The sequence below is a fragment of the Cyprinodon tularosa genome, unplaced genomic scaffold, assembly GCF_016077235.1.
Source record: "Cyprinodon tularosa strain WSP-4 unplaced genomic scaffold, ASM1607723v1 ctg1310, whole genome shotgun sequence".
NCBI classification, from domain to species: Eukaryota; Metazoa; Chordata; class Actinopteri; order Cyprinodontiformes; family Cyprinodontidae; genus Cyprinodon; species Cyprinodon tularosa.
In genome coordinates, this window is record NW_024038127.1 from 2469 (window position 1) to 25588 (window position 23120).

A 23120-nucleotide genomic window follows, 5' to 3' on the forward strand; every position below is an offset into this window, starting at 1 on the left:
ATTGATCATGAAGCTGCGAAAGGATTAAAGTTGCCTCAACTAAGAAGTTTCTTAAGAGACAAACTTGTAAAACTGAATGTCTTTACTGTTTCCCTTTCAGATGCTGCTGTGACAGATGTAACTTCTGATGGTTCATATTCTTTAACTGGTGCCTCAAAGTTGGAGGATGAATCATCAGGTCCAACAGTATCTCAAGCTTCTCAATTAAAGTTTCAATTTGAGAGAAGTGAGGTGAAAATGCAGATTGAGTTAAAAAAAATACAGCTAGCACATGAGCTTGAAGAGAGAAAACTTAGCTCATGAGTTGGAGGTGAAGAAAATATCTCTAGAAGCTGAGCGTTTGAAGTTGAGGTCTGAGGGCAGGTGAAGTGGTGGATCTTTCAAAAGGTCTCAAGGTGGTGATGGGTTTTCTGCATATAACTTGGTTAACATGTTGAAGCTGTTACCTAAGTTTAATGAGCAAGATCCAGATGTGTTTTTTCTCTATTTGAGGGCATGGCAGAGGACAATGACTGGAGTGATGTAGAATGCTCCATTCTGCTGCAAAGTGTGCTGGTGGGTAAGGCCAAAGAAGCTTATGAAGCTGTTTTTGAAGGCTTATGAATTGGTTCCTGAACATTAGAGGCAACAATTTAGGAACTGCAGAAAGGCTGAAAAACAGACAGATCTGGTCAGAGAACTAAACACCCAGTTTTATGCTGGTTATCAGCTGAACGTGTGAATGATTTTGAATCCCTCTGGGATTTGATGGTGTTGGAACAGTTCAAGAACATTATTCCAGATCGGGTTGCCACATATGTAAATGAACAAAAAGTAAAAACCGCTGCTAAAGCAGTCATCTTAGCAGATTAGTATATCCTGACCCATAAAGCTGTGAGGGATTATAATTTGAAAGGTGGCCATAGCTCTCGGGTAAAACTAGATTGGATCCTACTGGGAAATATAACGTAGAATATTGTCGCCAGAGGGGACACTGGAAAAACGAGTGTCCTCTGAATACCAAAACTAAATCAGGTAGGAGTAAACAAGAATATCGAAAACCTGTGGCTTTAGCCAGTGTTTCTCAAGGCTGATTTATACTTTGAAACCAGGTCCTCTGCTAAGACGTCCCCGCCCCCTCCGCTGCACCTCTACCAAATTTTAACTGACCGCAGACAGTGCAGCAGACAGGAGGCCGGCTTCTTTTGTTTTTATGACTGAAATTGGGGAAAACGACTCGTGAAGTTTGACCAGCTAGAAGATCGAGGTGCGCTTGAACGCCGGGACCCTTTTTCCACTTGGATCCGCTATTTTTCGCCCTCATGTCCCTCCATTGTCGGACTAAACTCGCCCCCACTTCCTCATCGGCTGTTTTTAGACCCATACCTTACTGGGCATAAATCGAAAATGTCCGAAAATGTTCTTGAGATTTTGAATCAATCTGGTGTAGTCCATCAACAAAGCAGTGCTTTTATGCTCAAAGCCAGGGGGCTCTAGAGCATTTTCACCAAACCCTGAAGACATTGCTGCGAGCATACTGCACAGAGTTGAGTAGAGAGTGGGAAGAAGGTCTGCCTTGGCTTCTTTTGGCAGCTCGTGAAGTTGTACAAGAAAGCACAGGGTTCAGTCCAAATGAATTAGTGTTTGGACATCATGTGCGTGGTCCTCTGGCTATTTAAAAGCTAACTTGGAGAGTTCTGATCCACCATCAAACTTGTTTGACTGCATTAATGGTTTTCGTCGCAGACTTTGCTTGGCTGGCAAATTAGCTTTGGAGAATCTTAAAAAAGCTCAAAGAAAGATGAAACAATGGTCTGACCAGAAAGCTGAAAGCGTTTCACCCAGGAGATGAGGTGATTGCCTTACTTCCCATTCAAGGTTCATCATTTCAGGCAAAGTTTTACGGTCCATATTCTCTGTTGCGACGTGTCTGCACAAGACTATATGGTTTCTACCCCAGACTGTAAATGACCAACTAAGCTTTGTCATGTAAACTTACTGAAACCTTATTTTGGGCATACTTTGGAAGATAAAGTTGTGAAGGCAGTTGCCTCTTCTGTGAAAGTAGACTTGAGCTGCACAGCAGGATTAGATGAGGATGTGCAGACTCCAGATGATGCCGTGTTCCAGCCTAGACCTAAGAACTCTGAGATTTTGGCTAATTTGCAAACATTATTGAGTCATTTGTCTTCAGAAAGAAGTGAGCACTTGAAGCCATTACTTTTGGACTGTCATGCTTTGTTCAGTGACACTCCAACATGTACTAACTTAATGGAGCATGACATTGATGTGGAAGATGCACAGCCCATCCGTCAGCATTTTTATTGCGATCCTCCAGAGAAAAGTACATTTTTTGAGTCAGAAATTCAGTACTTGCTGGACAATGGCCTGGCTAAAACATCTTGTTCCAGTTGGACTTCACCATGTTTGTTGGTTAAAAAACCTGATGCTACTTATAGATTCTGTACTGATTACAGGAAATTTAACAGCATTACAAAACCTGACTCCTACCCACTTCCTCGGATGGAAGATTGTGTTGATCGTGTTGGAACTGCGAAGTATGTGAGTAAAATTGATTTGCTCAAAGGTTACTATCAAGTACCCTTGTCTGCTCAGGCCCAAGAGGTATCTTCCTTTATTGTTTCATCTGGGTTATACTCTTATGCTTTAATGAGTTTTGGTCTTAGGAATGCACCTGCCACTATCCAGCAGTTGATGAATCAAATAGTGGCTCGGTTGGAAGGTTGTGCTGTCTACTTAGATGATGTAGTGGTCTTCAGTGACACATGGGCTAAACACATGCAATTTATTCGGAAATTGTTTCAGCATTTTCAGGATGCTCATTTAACTGTGAACTTCGCAAAATGTGAATTTGCGAAAGCTACAGTGACCCATTTGGGTAAAGTTGTTGGGCAAGGACAAGTAAAACCAGTAAGCGCTAAAGTCAAAGCCATTGATAGTTTCCCATCTCCTACCTCAAAAAAGGAGTTGATGAGGTTTTTTGGGTATGGTGGGTTACTATAGAAACTTTTGTGAGAATTTTTCTATGGTAGTGGCTCCATTAACTGACCGATTAAAGGCTAAGGTCCAGTTTACAAATTTTCCATTGATACAGGCATAAGTTCCTCTTAAGCACTGCACCTGTTTCGTCTGCTCCGAGATTAGAGCGGCCATTCAAAGTACGAGTTGATGCAAGTCAAGTGGGCGTTGGAGCCAATTTGTGGCAGACTGATGAAGGTGTTGACCATCCAGTGTGTTTCCTTTCTAAGAAGTTTAATATCAACGTAATTATTCGACTGTTGAGAAAGAGGCCTTGGCTCTTTCTCAATAGTCGAATAATTAAGTTGATGTTCTGGTATGTGGGTGGAGGTGCATTTCCTGTTGCGGTGTATTCAGATCATAACCCTTTGACCTTTTTGCACTCCTTACAGAGTCTAAATCAGCGGTTTATGCAGTGGGCTTTATTACTGCAACCTTACAACCTTCATATTTGGCACATTGGAGGCACTGAAAATGTGCTGGCTGATGCATTGTCTTGTGCCATTGATTGACAAGACTAACAGAAAAATGGCTACAGAGGTCCTAGTTTAGATCCTCTGTTTTAAGGGGGGGGGAGTGTTATGGCTGCAGTGGTTTTCTGCCCTTTTCCTTGCAGGGTTCTGGATGCAGGCCTTCTGCAGGTGTTCTGTTTTGCCCTAATTGGTGCTCATCTGCTTTAAAAGCTGTCATGCAAGCAACAGACACGAGGTTCACCCTCTTGCCTCCTCAGAACCCAGTTTGGTTTGTATTCTATGGTTGGGTTTTGTTATGTTAGCTTGCATTTGCTTGTTTCTGTTTTTGTTTCTTTAGTATAATTTAATAAATTCAATCTTTAGTTAATAAGAAAATCCTTGTGTGGTCTCTTTTAATGTTACCCCCACCAAACAGGCCTGGTGAACGTAACACCTCACAATGGGTAAAATAGTGTATTAATAAGCAACAGAGTGTATGTTGTAAATAGTGTGGAACTGAGTACCAAAACAAAGCTAAGAGAACTAGAACTAAGATCTAAATGCAGCGCGACATTGAACTTGTACTAAAATAAAGGAGGAAGAATGGTAAAGCTGAATACCAGTTTAATAAACCTTACTGGTCTGTATTGCACCAAGGACAAAGCACGTTAACCGAGCACAGTTAATTTTCAGCACAGTGGAACACAGATTGTAACCCACCCATAACTGGGTATTAATTACTTATCAAACGTAGCTGAGGGAACACCATTAGCTTTCACCCTCAGAATAGCAGTTCCAAAGATGGCGGCTCCCAGAACAACCTCGAGGGACGGGTTACTCACCCCACCATGAATTACCAGTTTTAGATAAATGGCAATAAAACTGCTCCAACGGTAAAATAGTCCCTTCCGGCTCACGAGCTTAGTTTGGATCTGCAGCTCCAACAACCAAGCAAAACGTTGAGTGTGGTCCGGTTCTGTTGCTCCAAAACCCAGGCAAAAACATACCAAAAAATGTTTAGCTCCAAATGAATAGCAAAAAAAAAAAAAAGTAGCAGTCACAGTAATATAGATCTGACCTCATCCATGAACGGCCACCGGCTGACTGCCAGTACGTAGCTGCAGGCAATTACACATCCCGTCTGGTTCTTTCCCATCCCAACAAAACCAATCACATTTCTTAAACTTGATTTTGCACTTGACTGACCAGAAAGGTACAGTAGCATAAATAAATAACAGTTGTTAACCAACACTACATTTTCTGTGTGTTTTCAAGCTGATAGAGAATGTCTGTATGCCCTATAGGGTTATGGATATTTGCAGTGTTTAAAACTGCTAGTGTGTGAGTTTAAAACATTAACCAAGCTAAGTAAAATGTGATTATTACTGTTTAAGGTAAAATGGTCTACAATGCACTGTATTTAAGAAAATGTTTACGGGGCGTAGGAGAAAAAAAATATTAATATAACCTGAAGGGTTACATAATGGGTTAGCTTCATCTGGATTATAGACAGATATAGCTGAGTATCATCAGCATAACAGTGGAAATTAATCCCATGCTGTCTAATTATTCTAGCCATTAGGGGCATATATAAAGTAGAGAGAATTGGTCCTAGCACTGATCCCTGTGGTACTCCACAGGTAACCTTTGAGCATGAGGAAGATTTATCATTAACACAAGCAAACTGAAATCGGTCAGATAAATAAGATTAAAACAGGTCTACTGCTGTTTTTGTAATTCCTACAAACTATTCAAGTCTTTCTTAAAGAAAATATTGATCAACTGTATCAAATGCAGCGCTGAGATCCAACAGGACGAGCACAGATAAGTTCATTATCTGAGGCCATGAGAATATCAGTTGTGACAATTCGTGATGGATCCTACCCTTACCCTAATGGATCTTGAAATAGTGGTCGTCATTGTTTTTGTGGCCATATTAGCCCCATGGGTGATAAATTGGTTTTAGCTTCAGACAAACCCTGATAGCCTATTTTATTGTATAGAGCCCACAAGCATTGTTGTGATGACTCAAAAATGTTCTTTCCCCACATATGTTAATGTTTATTGATCTTTTATTAGCAAACTCTGACAGAGCAAGATAGCAAGTCTTAAGCAAAATATCAAATAAAAAAATCAATATTAGTATGGTTTAATCATCTGACCCCTCCTTTATGTCTATTGGGGTTTCTTCAATTGATCTGGTCAAATTTCTTTTTCTTCGTTTCTTCGGAGCATCTTCATTTGGTTTGGTCAAATGTCTTTTTCTCCTGCAGTGAAAGCGAGCATCCTCCTCTGGAGTGATAGGGCTGAGTTACTTTGCTCCTCTGTAATGGGGAACCCAGACAAGAGTTCCCACATCAGCAAAAGCTTGCCTCTTTTAACATGTCCAGAATGGGACACTGCATTTCCATGTAAGGGACTGGAGGTGATCACCTCATCATCCAGGCCTTGCAGTCCTTCCTGCCTCCAGTACAGTCTAGACTTATGAACTACAGGCCCCAGCTAATCAGGGCTAAACCAATAGTCAAGGAAGTCGTAGCCCGTAACATCATCAATGACTCCTCACACCCCCACCATGGACTGTTCTCCCTGCTGCCTCTTGGAAGAGGCTTCGAAACATTTGATGCAGGTCCATCAGATTCTTCAACAGCTTCTTCACTGAGAAAAAAACCCCCGGAAATACTGCATATTTGCACCATATACAGTTGTGTTCGAAATAATAGCAGTGCCTTTAGAAAAATGAGTAAATGTCAAAATTCTTCAAAGAAATTGTACTTTAATGAACACAGATACATTGGGGACACAGTACATTCTATTCCAAAGCAAAACAATTGCACAAAGTCATCAAAACTTAAATAATAATAATAATATTTCAAATAAAGTAAGAAATGGCATGTTCAAAAGAATAGCAGTGTTGCCATCTTTCCTTGGAAACTCAAAAATGTACTGTACAAACAAAGAAATTCTTGATAAGTGAACCTAGCTGAGTATCCTAAACTAATATTTTGTTGCAAAACCACGGTTTCTGATGACTGCTTCACATCTGTGGTGCATGGAGTCAACCAACTTCTGGCATCGTTCCACAGGTATTGCAGCCCAGGATAATTGCACTGTATTCCACAATTCCTCAGCGTTTCTTGGTTTTGCCTCATGCACTGCACTTTTTATGTCAGCCCACAAGTTTTCAATGGGATTAAGGTCCGGGGATTGTGCTGGCCACTCCATCAGTTGAATCTTGTTCATCTGGAACCATGCTTTTGCTCGCTTGCTGGTGTGTTTGGGGTCATTATCCTGTTGAAAGGTCCACCTCAAAGGCATTTCCTCCTCAGCATATGGCAGCATGACCTCTTCCAGGATCCTGATGTACTGGAACTGATCCATGATCCCTTGTATGCGGTGAATCGGACCAACACCATAGTATGAAAAACATCCCCATATCATGATGCTTGCACCACCATGCTTAATGGTCTTCAGTGAGTACTGTGGCTTGAATTCTGTGTTTGCAGGGCGTCTGCCATACTGCCTGTGACCCTTAGACCCAAAAAGAACAATCTTGCTTTCATCTGTCCACAAGATATTATGCCATTTCTTTTCAGGCCAGTCAATGTGCTCTTTGGCAAATTGTAAACGCTTCTGCACATGTCTTTTTCTCAGCAGTGGGACTTTGCGGGGGCTTCTTGCTGGAAGGTTAACCTCAGTAAGACGTCTTCTGATTGTCACAGTACTCACTGTCAACTGAAGGTCTTGCTTGATCCTCTTGGATCCCATCATTGGCTGAGTTTTCGCCAGTTTGGCTATTCTTCTGTCCATTCGAGGGGTTGTCTTTCTTTTTCTTCCTCGTTTTTCAGTTTTTTGCTCCCATTTCAGGGCATTTGAGATCATTTTAGCTGAACAGCCAATGATTTTCTGCACCTCTTTGTATGTTTTCCCTTCTTTAATCAATTTTTTTATTAGGAAACGCTCATCTTCAGAACAGTGTCTTGAACGACCCATTTTCCTTGTTTTTTCAGGACAAATGCACAGCCAGCATGCCAGTTGTCTTGATCCTTAAATACGGATCACCTGTTAACACCCTTTTTTCCCAGAATACCCTCCCTAATTGATGCCCTCTCTAATTGAACTCACCACTGCTATTTTTTTGAACACACCCTTTTCAGTTAATCATTCAATTTCACAGAATCCACAGTATGCATGGCTGTCCTGTTGGGTTTGTTGGTTTTCTATACCTTTATTTTACCCCCCAGAAACTTATCTGGGGTATAGAGTTTGAAATGTTAATAAAACAAGTGATTTTCTTGCTGCTGTTGAGGCACTGCTATTATTTCGAACACAACTGTAGCTTAATGCTTTCAACTTCCATATCAATGTGTCTTTTTGCATCATGTTTTTTCTCCCTTGCTGTTTACATTTGATCACTGCTGCGCTTTATGGAATGGAAATGTTCATTTACTGTCTGGAAAGCTGTATTAAACAAAATTTTATTTTGTATACATTCTGTGTATAGAAAATGACAAACGTCTAAGTCTAAAAACTGAGTTCTTGTGTCACTCTGTTTTTATAACTGTACTAACTCCATTTTCTGTTTCAAACAGTTTTTACAGGGGAAAAAACAGTCCCTGCTGATTGCTTGATATTTAGCAAAAAATTAGGAAAGCTTTATTATTTAGGCCTGTTCTTCCTTTTTCTTACCTCAATGCTTATTTTTAATACGATAGAACAGAGAAATTTGATTAGAAAATAATTTAAAATCTGCTCAATCTGTGACACATTGAGCTGGGGTCTGTCTCTTCCAGGCAGAGGTGTACAGGAAGCTCTGCTGAGGGTAGGGTGTCTCATTACTTCCTCATTTGCCAGACAGTCACCGTGGTGTTGGATGTAAATGCTTTACAGACTTTAATAATTCTTTGTGAGGAAAACAAAATTAGGCCAGAAGGAACTTCATGTCTTCAGGTTGCTTGACAGGATCCATTCACTGCTCAACTGAAGGACAGAATTTGGTGCTTTTATGTGAGGTGTTGTTTATTTAACCACCAATAGAAAGTCTTTCTGCTGTTTGTCTTTCAGACCGCCTGCAGGATTATGTTGGGAAAGAGGAGGATTTCTCTGACCAGCAGCTCTGTGGACAGGAGAGGAATTCCAGTTTGGACCAAGAGGAACCAGAACCTCTGCAGATAAAAGAAGAGCAGCAAAAGCCAGAAGATCCCTGGAATAAAGAGGAAACCATGGAGCTCAACATAAGTGAGCAGGAAGAGCAGCTAAAGCCAGAAGATCCCTGGAATAAAGAGGAAACCATGGAGCTCAACATAAGTGAGCAGGAAGAGCAGCTTGTTCTGAAGCAAGAGACTGAAGATACAGGAGATACATTTTTCCCATGTTTGACATGTGGAGAAAACTTTCTTAAAAAAGAACATTTAATAGATCACATGAGAATTCACACAGGTAAGAACATTTATGAATGTCTGTCCTGTGGAAAAATGTGCATAAAGAAATGTAGACTTCAAAGGCACATCAGAATTCAAAGCCACCTACAAACATCTTAAAAGCATTCCTGCATTATCCTTTGTCAGCATTATTTTCTCTATATTTCATTTTGATTAAACAAAGAATCTCTCCACGGCCTCCTTTACTAAAACAGTGGTCGATTCATGACACTTGATCATCAGTGTGTAAGAGCTTAGAGTGCAACCGGTGAGGTAATGGTCAGCAGTTATGCTCTTCTTCTCGTAATACTGGTTCAGCAAAAAGTTAAAGGGTTATTCCACCTCTTTTCTTACAATCTTAAGTGTTGTTAATCTGCTCTTCTTTTAAAATTATAGCAATCAGGCGCCTCAAACCTGGTTTATATTATTCCAAGTACAGCTGGGGGGTAAATCAAATTCAATTATTTAATGTTTTTATAAAGTCCAGGATTTGAAATGTAGCTAAATTGTAAGATCGAGGAAGTCTCTTCTTCTGCATTTTTTACTTCTGCGTTTGCTTCTCTAAATTTTTCCTCCTTCCGCCTGATAGCATGCTGCACTGTTTACTCACACCATGGCCGCTGCTCAATCTGAACAGTTGGTACAGAGAAAAGGAACTCGTGTTCCGTCAATTATATGGAAAATGTTCGGCTTTGACAAGACAGATGTGGAGCAGACTACAGTTATTAAAACCAAGACTAGCAGAACAACTAACTCGTTTCAGCATCTCTGGCAAAGGCGCCCCACAGAACGGGAGCAGCAATCTCAGCTTTAGGAGTGCAGCGTCGGTAGCACGGGCAAAGATGACCAGGACAAGAAAACACCACAAACCATGGCTGCCTCGCTTTCTAAAGCGCTGCCATAAGACAAGTGTAGATCATGTCATCCAAAATATGACCTGCCGAGTCGAGTGACTACAAGGGCTGTATTAGAAGTTGCTTTGCTTTTTGCAACTACTACAGACCTTTGGTCCAGTGGATCTGTTCAGCCGTACACGAGTTTAACTGTGTATTATTTCGACATGAACTGGGCTCTCAGCAGCTGCTGTTTAACAAACCATCTACTTCCCAGAAGATCAATACAAGTTAACTGTTTGATAAATTGCATATTTCAGAAACTTAAGCTGTTTTTTCTTGCATTTGTACTGAATATATAGGTGTACATTTTTATTTTACTGCTAAAAAAATCAGTACAATTATTGTTGGGTGAACTTTGCACAATATATTTTGAATGAATTAAACCCATTTTAAAAAATATATGCATGTAGTTTTTAATACTTAAATTAAAATCGATTCAAAATGTAATCGTCCAAGATGATGATTTTATTTTTCGGCCATATAGCCCAGCCCTAATTCCAAGATAAATACAGAATTTTTAAACCTCCCTTTTTGTTTTGTGAAAGCTTTTTCTCCCTTGTGAAACTTCAATAAAGAGTCTTGGAAGGGCTATATATATATATATATATATATATATATATATATATATATATATATTTTTTTTTTTTTTTTTTTTTGCATCTGGTCCACATATTAAACCTTGCATTAGTCAGATATACGTGTATTTAAATTCAGTTCCTGCACCGTAAAGGGGAGGGACATTCAGTACTAATTCTTCAAGCTCATCAGGTAACCTCCTCTCATGTTGATATTTTAGCCAATCAAAACAGCTGCTGAGACATATCGGATTCTTGATTTGTTTTACGGTGTTAACTGATAATCAAATTATTAGCAAATCCTGTAGAGAGTAAAACACAAACATCTTTACCATCCATAAAGGCATAAATCGTGTCCTTTTTGTTAGGTTTAAACACCAAACACCTTATTCAGTAACCTGTACAAAGAAAGACACAGAGAATTTAGTATGATTTACTTGCAAGGAGAGTGATCAGAGACTGTTCAGTTACAATTCTCCAAAGCACTCTGAAACAGCTCTGCCCTCCAAGCATTTTATTAAGGAACGCCCTGGCTACAATGTTGGTTCCGACTGCTAAAAGGGAGGAGGGGGTGAAACCAGTCGGAACCAGAAGTTCTGCATAACATCATACAATATCATAAGATAAGGAGAGCTTTCACTCCTTATCCGGTGCTAGTGCGTGCAATTCTCCATTCTCCTTGACCTTGCTTCCTGCACACACTAATAACAAGCATTAGAAAGACAGCAAGCGAAACATTTCAACACTTTGTGTAATACAAGTATACAGGAATATGCAAATGTGTAAATATGAATGTATAAGTATAATATGATTAAAGTAGAATAACTTGTACAATTAATCCAACAGCATGGCATTGCAAAGAGCAGCCCACTGAGGCTGTAAAGCTGTTATAACTGTTCCATTGAGATCTCCTTGGCCATAAGGATTAACTCCACCATTTTGATCTCTACCTGTGTACTGGCTACCTATTTGTCCCCACAGAGTAGGACCAACAGCACAAAACAGTGCTTGTCCAAATTCTTGTCCATTTAGTTTGTAGGACATATAAATTCCTTCCATTCCTAAAATCCACTGTTCAACATCCTCCTGTGGACTAGTGAGACCTTCAACTGCACTTTTTGCTTCATTTAAAGTCCATGGCCTGAACACTAGCATTGTTCTGTCCTGTGCATTGTTGGATAGGGGATTTGGGACTTCTATCAAAGGCAATATTCTATCAAATTCCTCAGACAGTTCACTGAGTTCTGTAGCTAATTTTTTATAAGGAGACTGGTGGGTGGAGTCTTCAGTTTTCAGCCTTAGTCGGGTATCATAATCATGCTGGTATTTCTGTTCACATTTTACTTCTTGTTTTGCTGCTGTTGATGGTTCTGGAGCAGCAACAGCTCCAGTGTCATTACTTTGCGGCACGTCTCCTGACTTCAGGTTAGCTGGAGGGGTAGTAGGCCTTCTTTGAACAATTTCATTGTCCTCTGGACGGACAGGACTCAAATAAACTACTCCAACCGACAACAAGCAAGTAACAAGTAATCTCACGATATATGTTACAAGCTATATAAGTTAGTTATAAGTTAGGTCATCATGTTTATCATGGGAGGAGCAGAGAGGACGCTGGCGTTGGCTGTTCGCCGCTTCTCTGCAAATCCGTAAAAATCTGTCCTTCTCTGCAAAATCCATCCTACTGTACCGTATTCTGGGAACTCAGTTACTACAGTAAGAGACAGATTATTTTGTAGTACACACCGAATTTGTGTGGTACCCTGGACTTACCTGTCACTACGCTGGACACTGCTTGCTAAGTGAATCGTCCTTTTCTCTGGGCTTCAAATCCCCCAATCCTGCTGCTTCCTTTTTGTTTCCATCAAACTGGATTATTCCTATGGAGATGTCTAAGTGCTTCATGCCCTCCCTGGATTATCTCTGCATGCACATTGGCCTGTTAGCCCGTTGGCAACTTGTTTGGGTTGGCTACGCTAACAGAGTTAGCTGGAGCTACTCTTCTGTTTACAGAGTCCTATCAGCACCATCAGTCTTCATAAATCTTCCAGTGCCTCCGCCTTCCAGCGGAGGTCTGCGAATGGAACACCACCTCTGTTGAAGCTGTGGATCATCCTTCTGGGTATGGCTTTTTTCCACCACTGCTCACCTGGATCCTGGCTAACTGTTAGCACCGGCACGCCATCACGCCACTTGTTGCCCATCGACACCACGATACAACCACTTCGGATTCTCAACATTAACAGAGCTCCATTGGATCTTCCACGTCGACCCCGTTACATCCACCGGGGATCCGGGTGCCGCCTTGTAATGTCCAAACGCGGTGACCACAGCTCCATCGCATCCTTCTGGTCGGCATCACGTCCTGTCGCGCAACAGGTACGTCACCATCTGCGTCATCTGAGCGCCGCTATGCCTACCTCAGATATGGCTGAGTGGGACCGGCGAACTGGAAGACCTGGAGTGGATTTCAGCGTTCTCTGCACTCTGCATAAACTGGACTCAAATTCCCACATCACACTGTAACAGCTTAATGTGCAGTCACTGTCAAATAAATCCGGATTCATCCACGATCACATTCTGGAAAAAGAAATAGACATTCTCTGCCTCACAGAGACTTGGCAACAGCCGGATGTCTACAGCTCCCTGAATGAGGCCTGCCCACAAGGGTACTCATACCTGGACAAAGCCCGCACAACTTGGCGGGGTGGGGCCTTGCTGTTTTATATCGCAGCTACTTTGCAGTGTCCCTCCTGTCTGTTAGCCTGGGTGCCAGTCCGAACTTAGTCCCGCCCACAAGGTTTGAGTTCGGGGAAGTTCGGTCTGGCTCTGCTCCATAGTAGCGCGAGTATTATCGTCCACTGTCAGGCGATCCAATCAAATTGTCAGGGCGGGCTTTATACGATGATGGACAGATGATCAAGAGTAACGTAATCAACCACGTGACCAAAGCGCTTGGGTGACAACAATAATGGCTGCCGCTGGAGAGTTTGGGTGAGTAGATTCTGCTATTAGGTCTGTTCTAGAAGATATCGACAGCAAATTAATTTTGAAAGAGGAACAGAGAAACGCGATCAAGTCTCATCTTCTTATTCTAGGCGTGAAACTGCACGCTTTGATTTTTGTGGACAACAACTATGCCTCGCTTAACATACGTCACGCACTCCGTTGCTCTTATTGGTTGTAGGTCTATCCAATTGAGTGCAGAGGCATTTTTTTTCCTGGTTCGTTCGAAACACGCACCATAATCACAGCTCTATGGAGCAGTATCAGACTCATATTCTGACTAGAATTGAGTCGGACTACGTCAGGCTACCTGTCTGTACCTGGTACTTCCTCCTTTGAAAGCCTTGTTTTTAAATGCAATAATCCTTTCTCTGCTACAGTAGCTGTCATATATCGCCCCCCTAAACCACAACCAACTTTCATTTCTGACATTCATCAGTTCCTAATCTCTCTCCGCACTGCACACTCAAATATTCTTGTTATTGGTGATCTCAATATACACATGGACTCACACACTTCCCGTCTAGCTGCCGAATTCAAACAGGTTTTGGACTGTCTAAATCTTCAACAGCTCACAGATGGCCCCACCCACAGCAAAGGGCATACTCTGGATCTTGTTATAACTGACTCTCTTCCACTCACCAGCATCAACATATATGATGTTGGTGTCTCAGATCACCTGGCAGTTACATTTAGACTCCCAATAACCTTTTTCACCAAACCAAAACGCCATATCACTTTCAGAAACATCAAAAACATTGATTCCTCATCCTTCAGCTCACATCTTCAGCATCTTTCCCCCTCTCCACTCTCATCAGCCAGTGACTTAATGGACTTTTACAACACAAGCCTCAACTCCATCCTGGATACTCATGCTCCTGTAATAACCCGGACTGTCACATTCACATGTTCCGCTCCTTGGTTCACCAAAGAGCTAAGGCAAATGAAGAGGACTGGCCATGTCCTGGAGCGGGCATATAAAACATCTGGCCTGACGGTGCATAAATTGGCCTACCGGGAACATCGCAGAAATTATGCAACAGCCTTCTCCAAGGCCAGGTCCAATTACTACTCCTCGCTCATCAACAATAACCCAGGTAATTCCAGAAAACCCTTTTCCACAATCAGCCATATTCTTAAACCACAGGTCTCCTCCTTCTACAACCACACAGATATAAACTGCAACCGGTTTCTGGATTTCTTCATATCAAAAATAGACAGCATCCGCTCTTCACTTTCACCTTCAAACAGCACCACTATTGATACCCCTGAGACATCTCCCACACAACTCCTATCACACTTCTTTCTGCCAATGCAGCAGGAGGTCGAGAACATCATCCGCAAATCTAAACCATCCACCTGCTCTTTAGATCCCCTCCCATCCCCTCTGCTCAAAACTCACCATCAATCCATTAGTCGTCTCATAACCAAAATAATAGCCAGTTCCCTGGAAACGGGTACCGTCCCATCTACCCTTAAAACTGCCCTCATTAAACCCCTCCTAAGAAAAACCCACCTTGGACCCTGAACCTCTGTCAAACTACAGACCCATTTCAAACCTCCCATTCATCTCCAAACTCCTAGAAAAAGTTGTTTCCACCCAGCTCCACAACCATCTTAAATGCAATAATCTGTATGAAAAATTCCAATCTGGTTTTCACCCCTCCCACAGCACAGAAACAGCTCTCATCCGAGTCACCAGCGATCTGCTGATGGCCTCTGATTCCGGTTTCACGTCCCTCCTCATTCTTCTCGACCTCTCTGCTGCGTTTGACACAGTAGATCACCACATCCTCCTCCACCGCCTCCAGCATTTTACTGGTCTCTGGCACTGCCCTCCACTGGTTTCACTCCTACCTCACTGACAGGACCGAGTACGTGGCCCTGGGGGAGGCAACATCCAGACCTCACTCTGTCACCTGTGGGGTCCCCCAGGGCTCCGTGCTCGGCCCTACCCTGGCACCATCTACATGCTCCCCCTTAGTTGTGTCGTCGGCAGGCATGGGGTCAACTTCCATTGCTATGCTGACGACACACAACTTTACATTAAAATGACTCCTCCCAGCTCCCCCGCCAACTCTGTCACCCGCCTCAGCTCCTGCCTGGAGGATATAAAGGCATGGATGAGTCAAAACTTCCTGCAGCTTAATGCCTCAAAAACAGAGGCCATCCAAACTGATGGCTCTCAGAAAATTACTGGAAGGAAAACTCAATCAGTGATCTGCCTGCACTCAGTAAGCTCTGCCTCCGCCTCTGCCCTCAGCCTGCCGACAACCTCTGGACCCTCAAGGTTCCCCCCCTCTGCAGCTCAGCTCCATTTCCGAACAGGTACAGACCTGAACACTCACAACCAGCAAAAGACCTGGACCTCCACTAATCTCTCTGTCCTCCTCAGCAGTGAACCCACTCGTGACCAGACAAGCCCCCTCTTGGATCTGACCATACTTTGTACATTTATTATTAATAAATCTTTGAACTTTTTCATCTGCCTCCGAGTGTTCTGCATGTGGGTTAGACACATTAATCCGAACATGACAACAACAGCAGGCGTTAGTTTCGATTACGCAATCTCTTAGACATAGCATGAAGTTTTAAGATACGGAGCTTGTCTGGTTTCAGTATACGCTTTATAAAAGGTGTCGGGGTTACGAACTTCCACTTCTGTGCTTCTTAAATGAAAAACAGGAACTTCTGTGCTTCTCAAATGAAAAACAGGAAAGCATTCTTGCAAAACATTTGACCGTCTTATGACCTGCATACACTATTTCCAGTGAGAGTAACATAGAAAAACAAATGATTGAGAGCAATATAAAACATAAATGAATAAAATGATAAAAACAACAGAAATCATAATGACTCCAACAGTACTATGCACATGTGTTTTTAAGAATAGAGGCGCACTCCATTCCACGGGCAGAAGTGGATTCTGGGTTGCATTTCATTCTATCTACCTGTCTATGGAGGAGAATGTTAATGCAAGATGTTGAGTACCTTCTATCGGGATGAGAACTGGTCTGATCCAGTTCATCTGTAAATTGAGCCAAGTGGATGTAACCCCCTCGGGGTTGCATTTCATTCTGTCTACCTGTCTATGGAGGAGAATGTTACAAATGCAAGATGTTGAGTACCTTCTATCGGGATGAGAACTGGTCTGATCCAGTTCATCTGTAAATTGAGCCAAGTGGATGTAACCCCCCCTTTGCTTAGGAGGAGTTTGTTCCAAAGGGGCTGATGATGGGAGCTGACAGCAGATGGAATGTTCTGAGGAACACATCTGTTTGCTGTCAGATTATGGAGACGATTGATGTGTCACCTGCTGGGGAGCATGTCTGCCTGCTTTTCAGCCTCCCTGGACCTCTGCAGGTGAGCTATGGGCAGCAGCTGACCTGAACAGGCCAGAACCGGTTACCCAGTCTAAGTAAGACCCATTTTCTGATCTTACATCCTGAGAAATGTCGCTGACTTCCTGGTAGGGATGATTTTCTGAGTGGGGATTGGTCTTCTCTGAAAAGAGGTGGACCAAAATGGAGGTCTTTCCTGAAAAGATCTGAGGGGATTGTGGGGGCTTTCTACCTGGGCCTTCCTTTTCCACTAAGTGTAATAAGGAAGTTGTGGAAGGTAAGTCCCTGCCTAGTCATGCTGGTGAAGGCTTCAGGTCAGGTTTTCCTGGAGGATTTTCATGTTCAACTGGGGTTTGAGACTTCAAACCCCAACTTCTCTGTTCTGTGAAGTCCTCCAATCCTGGAAAGCTCTCCTTTCTTGGGGGCCAGTATCACGATTGCATGATCCATTTTTGTCGTGAAGATTGTGGAGGAAAAGATATTTTAGTGAGTGGTCTTCCTCCAGCTTGACAAAGAGAGGAATAGTGGTCTCGAACAGAGGGCTGGAGGCTCTCTATGAACACAGGCACGCTTCTTGAAGTAGTTTTCCAGATTAACTTTAACTGCTCCTGGGTAGAGGGATGGGGTAAGTCTGAAGAGAGCGTTCTACCTCTCTAAGGTAGTCTTCAATAGTGGATTCAGTGTTGCTGGGGTCAAAACACTCTATGTCGTGGGCGAGGGATTCAAGTTGTCACATTCATAATCCCGTTCTGGGATTGGAGCTGGGCTATCTGAATCCTCATCTGAGAGCTCTAGCCAGCTACTGTCGTGGTAGGGTGGAAAGCTCTGCTCTGACCTCCGTGAAGGCATGTGAGGCCGCTCATGGTGCACTGGTGGGCCTGTTACTCCGTAGCCATTAGGCCATGGCCTCGGCTCAGGGCGGTACCGCTCACCAGTGTCCCATTGTTGGCTGTACAGCTGCCTTTGTGGCAAGGGTGTGTCATAGCAGATCTCTTTGTGAAAAAAGAAAAGTTGGATGGTTTTAGATGGTTCATCCAATTGATTTGGCTCCATTGTGGCAATATATCCCAACACCTCTCTGATGCGATACTGGTCCCTGAGACACAAAGATAATGCTTTGCAAGGCGAGCCAACAGTTGATTCTCCCTTTCATTTGCTTTCCACCTGATCAGAGGATTCTCATTCAGCCCTGCAGGAGATTCAGCTTTGCATCTTCTGACTAAATCTTCAGCCCTTATTGCTGGAGTTTTTAGTCCGTGATCCTTTACTGTTGGTAAATAAACTGTCCCAAGGAGAGACTCCAAGGTACTGGATTTCTTTGGCTTCTTGGGCAAAGCTTCCTTTGTTTTTTCATCCGTATCATTGCCATTATTATCTTGCTGTTCAATTGGACAAAAAAAAAAAAAGATTGGGCATACTTTAGCTCTTAAATTAAGTAATTTTCTTTGTAATCCAATCTTTTAATCATGAATGAATGAATGCGTTGTTTCCACTGCACAAACTATATTTGCAGCAATGTCCATTACAACTTCTGGGTGTTTGCTGCTCAGCCCCCATTTCTGTATGGCCCCCGTCAACATATTAGCAATATTTGCAGCAGTGTGGCTCAAGGTAACTTCAGTGGCCTGTAGGACATGAGACATGAGGCGCCACTCATTGTCAATGTAGTGTTATACAGGACTGCATTGACAGTGATGTCCATGTGTCACAAGTTATGCTGACTCTGCTAACTGCATTTTCATTTGGATGTTCCCTTTCACTCGTGTGTACATCATGGGGATAACGGTGTCGGTCAGATGTTTGCGTTGCACCATGACATAGTGTGGTTGGAGCACATGAACGAGCTGCTTAAAGCCTTCATTTTCCACCACAGAGTAGGGCCGTAAATCTTTGCACTCAAAAGTTGCGATGACCTGAGTTATCTTAATGGCCCGCAGAGAATTTGCTGGTAACGCTATCGAATCCCTCCATTTTTTTTGTGTAGCTCTGGAGGCTTTGTTGTCAGATTTTAGCATAGCATGATATCTTGTCAGGTGATTTTGGAGATTTGTAATTTATTAACAGTAACTGACCTCCGCTTGACAGATCTTGCAGACCACTTTGGCTTTATCCACCACATTGTCTTTAGTTCTTTTAAATCCGAAATGGTTCCAGGCGTCAGACTTTAATTGGGACGGCTTGCTGAGTGGTGTGCTACTTGCGTCGGCCATTTTGCATTTGCCCACGCCTGCTCTTGTACATCAACGTCACTCTCTTCTCTAAAAAACTAATCGATCTCATTCCCTACACATCGATTTTGTAAAATTTTACTGGAATCGATCCAAAATGGATTACCGTATTTTCACGACCATAAGGCGCACCGCACCGTACTAAAAGGCGCACTCTCAGTTATGTGTCCCATTTCTGTATTTAACACACACATAAGTGGCAACGGACTATAGGGCGCGTTTTTTATATACAGGTACATGTCCTCTACTACCTTTAAATACCTCTACTGCGTATTTAAAAATACAGCGGGGGCAAAACTGAGTATGACTGTGCTTTATTCATGTATTTATTACAAAGTATTAATCAAACCCATCAAAGTCATCATCCTCTGTTTCTGAATTAAACAGCTGCGCTAAATCAGACATGCCAATTTCCCCTTCTTCGCTGTCAGTCACTTTCCGTGCCGGGCGGCTCCTCAGAAATAATGCCTGCTTTTGCGAAAGCTTGAACAACAGAGCCAGCAGACACGTTAGTCCAAGCATCTGCAATCCATCCGCAAACTGTGGCGTAACTTGCCCGGCGCTGCCTTCCACTTATCCTGAAACTGTGGTCTCCGTCGGTCATCCATCGCTCCCACGCCGCTCGCAGCCTTACTTTGAACGGCCGTTTCACACTGATGTCGAGCGTATGAAGTTCCTTTGTCAGACCTCCCGGGATAATGGCGAGCACAGCATCCATTTGATTCACCATGTTTTTCTCATCAGCTGTGAGATGAGCACGCATGGAGTCACAGATTAACTGCGATGGTGATGCGTGGAAAAAAACACCTGTTCTCCTCACATACACCTGCCTCAGCCACGCTTTCATCATCTCCTCATCCATCCAGCCCTTTTCATTTGCGTTAATATCATATGTCATCAGAGCGCTGTGTCTGTCTCGCTGTCAGCTCCCAGATCAGCTTCTCTGATTGGTTGATGCGGCGCGTCCAGCAGCAAAACTTCAATTTTTCCATCTCGAGCAGCAGCAGCGTGTTGGCGGTGCGTCAGATGCTTAAACGCTCCCGACGCAGCGCCTGCTGCTCAAAACGCACTGCGGGACCTTTTGCTGCGCCTATATGCGCGTCAACCATTGACTTTGCATGTAAACTCGCTGCTTCTGCTGCACTTGCTGGGTCCGGTTCACACCGATGTCGAGCGGTTGAACAGCGAGCACAGCGTTAATTTGTTTCCCCATGTTTTTCACATCATCTGTGAGATGGGCACGCATGGAGTTACATATTAACAGCGATGGTGATGAGTGGAAAAAAAACCACCTGGTCTCCTTACATTCAGCCACTCTTTCATCATCTCCTCAATGAGGTGGTCTCAAAAGTCGCAGTTACAACACACATAGGGCGCACCGCACCAAAGGGCGCACCGCACATTTTTAGGAAAAAAAAAGACGTTTAAGTGCGCCTTATAGTCGTGAAAATACGGTAAAATGATTTTTTTTTTAACCCACCCCTATTAAAGATAAAAGTGGAGGTCCAAATCTGTGACTGTACTATCAGGTTGCATGATGGGAGATGTAGTTCCAGTCTGATGGTGTATGTAGTTAGATTGACACAATGATGATTAAAGGATCCACTTGCCCCCCGAACTGAAGGACAGAGTTTGGTGCTTTTATGTGAGGTGTCCTTTCTTTAACTTGCAATAATAAGTCTGTCTGCTTTTTTTTGTCTTTCAGACCACCTGCAGGATTATGTTGAAAAAGAGGAGGATTTCTCTGACCAGCAGCTCTGTGGACAGGAGAGGAATTCCAGTTTGGACCAAGAGGAACCAGAACCTCTGCAGATAAAAGAAGAGCAGCAAGAACCAGAACATTCCTGGACTAAAGAGGAAACCATGGAGTCCCCCATTAGTGAGCATGAAGAGCAGCAACCTTTCCCATGTTTGACATGTGGAGAAACTTTTCTAAATAAAGAACATTTAATGGTTCACATAAGAACTCACAAAGGTCAGAAGATTCATGAATGTCTGTCCTGTGGAAAAATTTTCAAAAAGAAATCTGATCTTGATAAACACATGAGATTCCACACAGGTGAGAAGCGTTTTGAATGTCTGTCATGTGGAAAAATCTTCACCTCCAAGTCTGATCTTAATATTCACATGAGAATTCACAGAGGTGAGAAGCCTTTTGAATGTCTGTCCTGTGGAAAACGCTTTACTCAGAAATCAAGTCTTGATAGACACATGAGATTCCACACAGGTGAGAAGCCTTTTGAATGTCTGTCCTGTGGAAAAAGCTTTACTATGAAATCTAATCTTGATAGACACATGAGAATTCACACAGGTGAGAAACCTTTTTCCTGTACCATTTGTAACAAGAAGTTTACTGAAAAAAGTCATTTGACTAGACACATTAAAATTCACACAGGTGAGAAACCCTTTTTATGTCTGTCCTGTGGAAAACACTTCACTCAGAAATATAGTCTTGATGAACACATGAGATTCCACACAGGTGAGAAGCCTTTTGAATGTCTGTCCTGTGGAAAAAGCTTTACTATGAAATCTTATCTTGATAGACACATGAGAATTCACACAGGGGAGAAACCTTTTGAATGTCTGTCCTGTGGAAAAAGCTTTACTCAGAAATCTAGTCTTGATGAACACATGAGATTCCACACAGGTGAGAAGCCTTTTGAATGTCTGTCCTGTGGAAAAAGCTTTACTATGAAATCTTATCTTGATAGACACATGAGAATTCACACAGGGGAGAAGTGTTTTGAATGTCTGTCCTGTGGAAAACGCTTAATTCAGAAATCTCATCTTGATGAACACATGAGAATTCACACAGGTGAGAAACCCTTTTTATGTCTGTCCTGTGGAAAACGCTTCATTCAGAAATCTCATCTTGATGAACACATGAGAATTCACACAGGTGAGAAACCCTTTTTATGTCTGTCCTGTGGAAAACGCTTCTCTCGGAAATCTAGTCTTGATTCACACATCAATCACATACATTTGTGAGAACGGTTTTAAACAAGAAGTTAATTTGAGTCTTCAGGTGACATTTATTCATGCAGGATGTGGAATGATTTATATTTATATTTTTTTACACATTTGTTCCATATAAGTCACAGCAGTTAGACGCCGCAGGAAGGAACAGTAGAGGCGTTTTCTATGTTTGAATGGTGATAAAAAGAAACTACCTCATTACATGAGAAACCCACAGTTAATGATCTTTTGAGCAAAGTTTTGATGAACCGGTTAATTAATAAAGCTCATTTCACATAGAAACTAGAACAGATAAGGTGTTATAATGTAAACCTGGTAAATATTCAGGTCCTGGGCGAATATGTGGATGTGAACATCAGAAAGTTAATTATTTTGGGTCTGAGAAAGTTTAAATGGCCAAAAAAATTTCCTAACAAAAAGATGTTAACATTCACAAATGTTTTTACCTTTTCTGTTATGAGGGAATAAACATAATAAAGTGCAGCAACATTTCATCTAAAACATCTTGGTTACAGATGAAGCTAGTTTGCTGTCCATACAACAGGCAATCGAGAAGTTATAGATGTTTAAATTTAAAAAATCCAGACGGACCCCTGCTGTGCCATGCATGGTGTGGCACAACTTTTTTGATTGAAAAATTTTTGGAATAAAAAACAAGTTTTATTTTTGGGACTAAGAACCTTTTAGCTGAATGATGAGTTATTGGTTGGATATATTCCAGAAACAGACTTTTATTCTGATTAAAATAAAAGCAAAGGTTGGACAAACAATATGTCTTTTGATTATTTCATGTGTTTACTGATGAGTAAAGACGATGCTAACAGGATGGACTGCATGCTACGCTATGCTATGCTATACAGAAACATGTGTTGAGCTGTTGCTAAAGCTTAGACAAGCTTTATTCACTAAGGGTTAAACACTGATATAACATTAGTGTTCATGTGTTCCTCAGATGCTCATTACATTTTCATTAGAAAGTATGACCAAGAGTCATTTAGTGGAATCCTGATGTCTATTCGCTGCTAACTGTTTCAAAGAGGGTAAAGAATCATTTAACTAAAGTTAAAAAGCTCATTTGATCATATCCTAAATTCTTCCAGATAAACTTTGGTTTTCAAATTCAAAATCCATCCTTAAACTGTAATATAGTTTTCAACTATGTTTCCCTTCCCCTTTGTACTTAGTGGGTTAGTTTAGTTGAGTTTTACTAG

The 23120-nt window shown here is 42.1% G+C and overlaps 1 protein-coding gene across 1 annotated transcript; it reads left to right on the forward strand.

The window, feature by feature from the left end:
* The first annotated feature begins 495 nt into the window (after positions 1-495).
* Positions 496-22679, forward strand: LOC119778305 (gastrula zinc finger protein XlCGF26.1-like). Its single transcript, XM_038277476.1, has 3 exons — positions 496-559; positions 8508-8909; positions 20639-22679. Exons 1-3 carry the CDS (start codon positions 496-498, stop codon positions 21919-21921), a joined length of 1749 nt encoding a protein of 582 aa, XP_038133404.1. The 3' UTR covers positions 21922-22679.
* Positions 22680-23120: the final 441 nt, after the last annotated feature.

What these genes read in the sequence shown, in the direction of transcription:
- LOC119778305 (XM_038277476.1), top strand. Translation starts at nt 496, where the DNA reads ATGGCAGAGGACAATGACTGGAGTGATGTAGAATGCTCCATTCTGCTG. An exon ending in GCTGCAAAGTGTGCTGGTGG is followed by an intron (nt 560 to 8,507) that starts GTAAGGCCAAAG and finishes AACCACCAATAG; the next exon opens with AAAGTCTTTCTGCTGTTTGT. An exon ending in TCACATGAGAATTCACACAG is followed by an intron (nt 8,910 to 20,638) that starts GTAAGAACATTT and finishes TTTGTCTTTCAG; the next exon opens with ACCACCTGCAGGATTATGTT.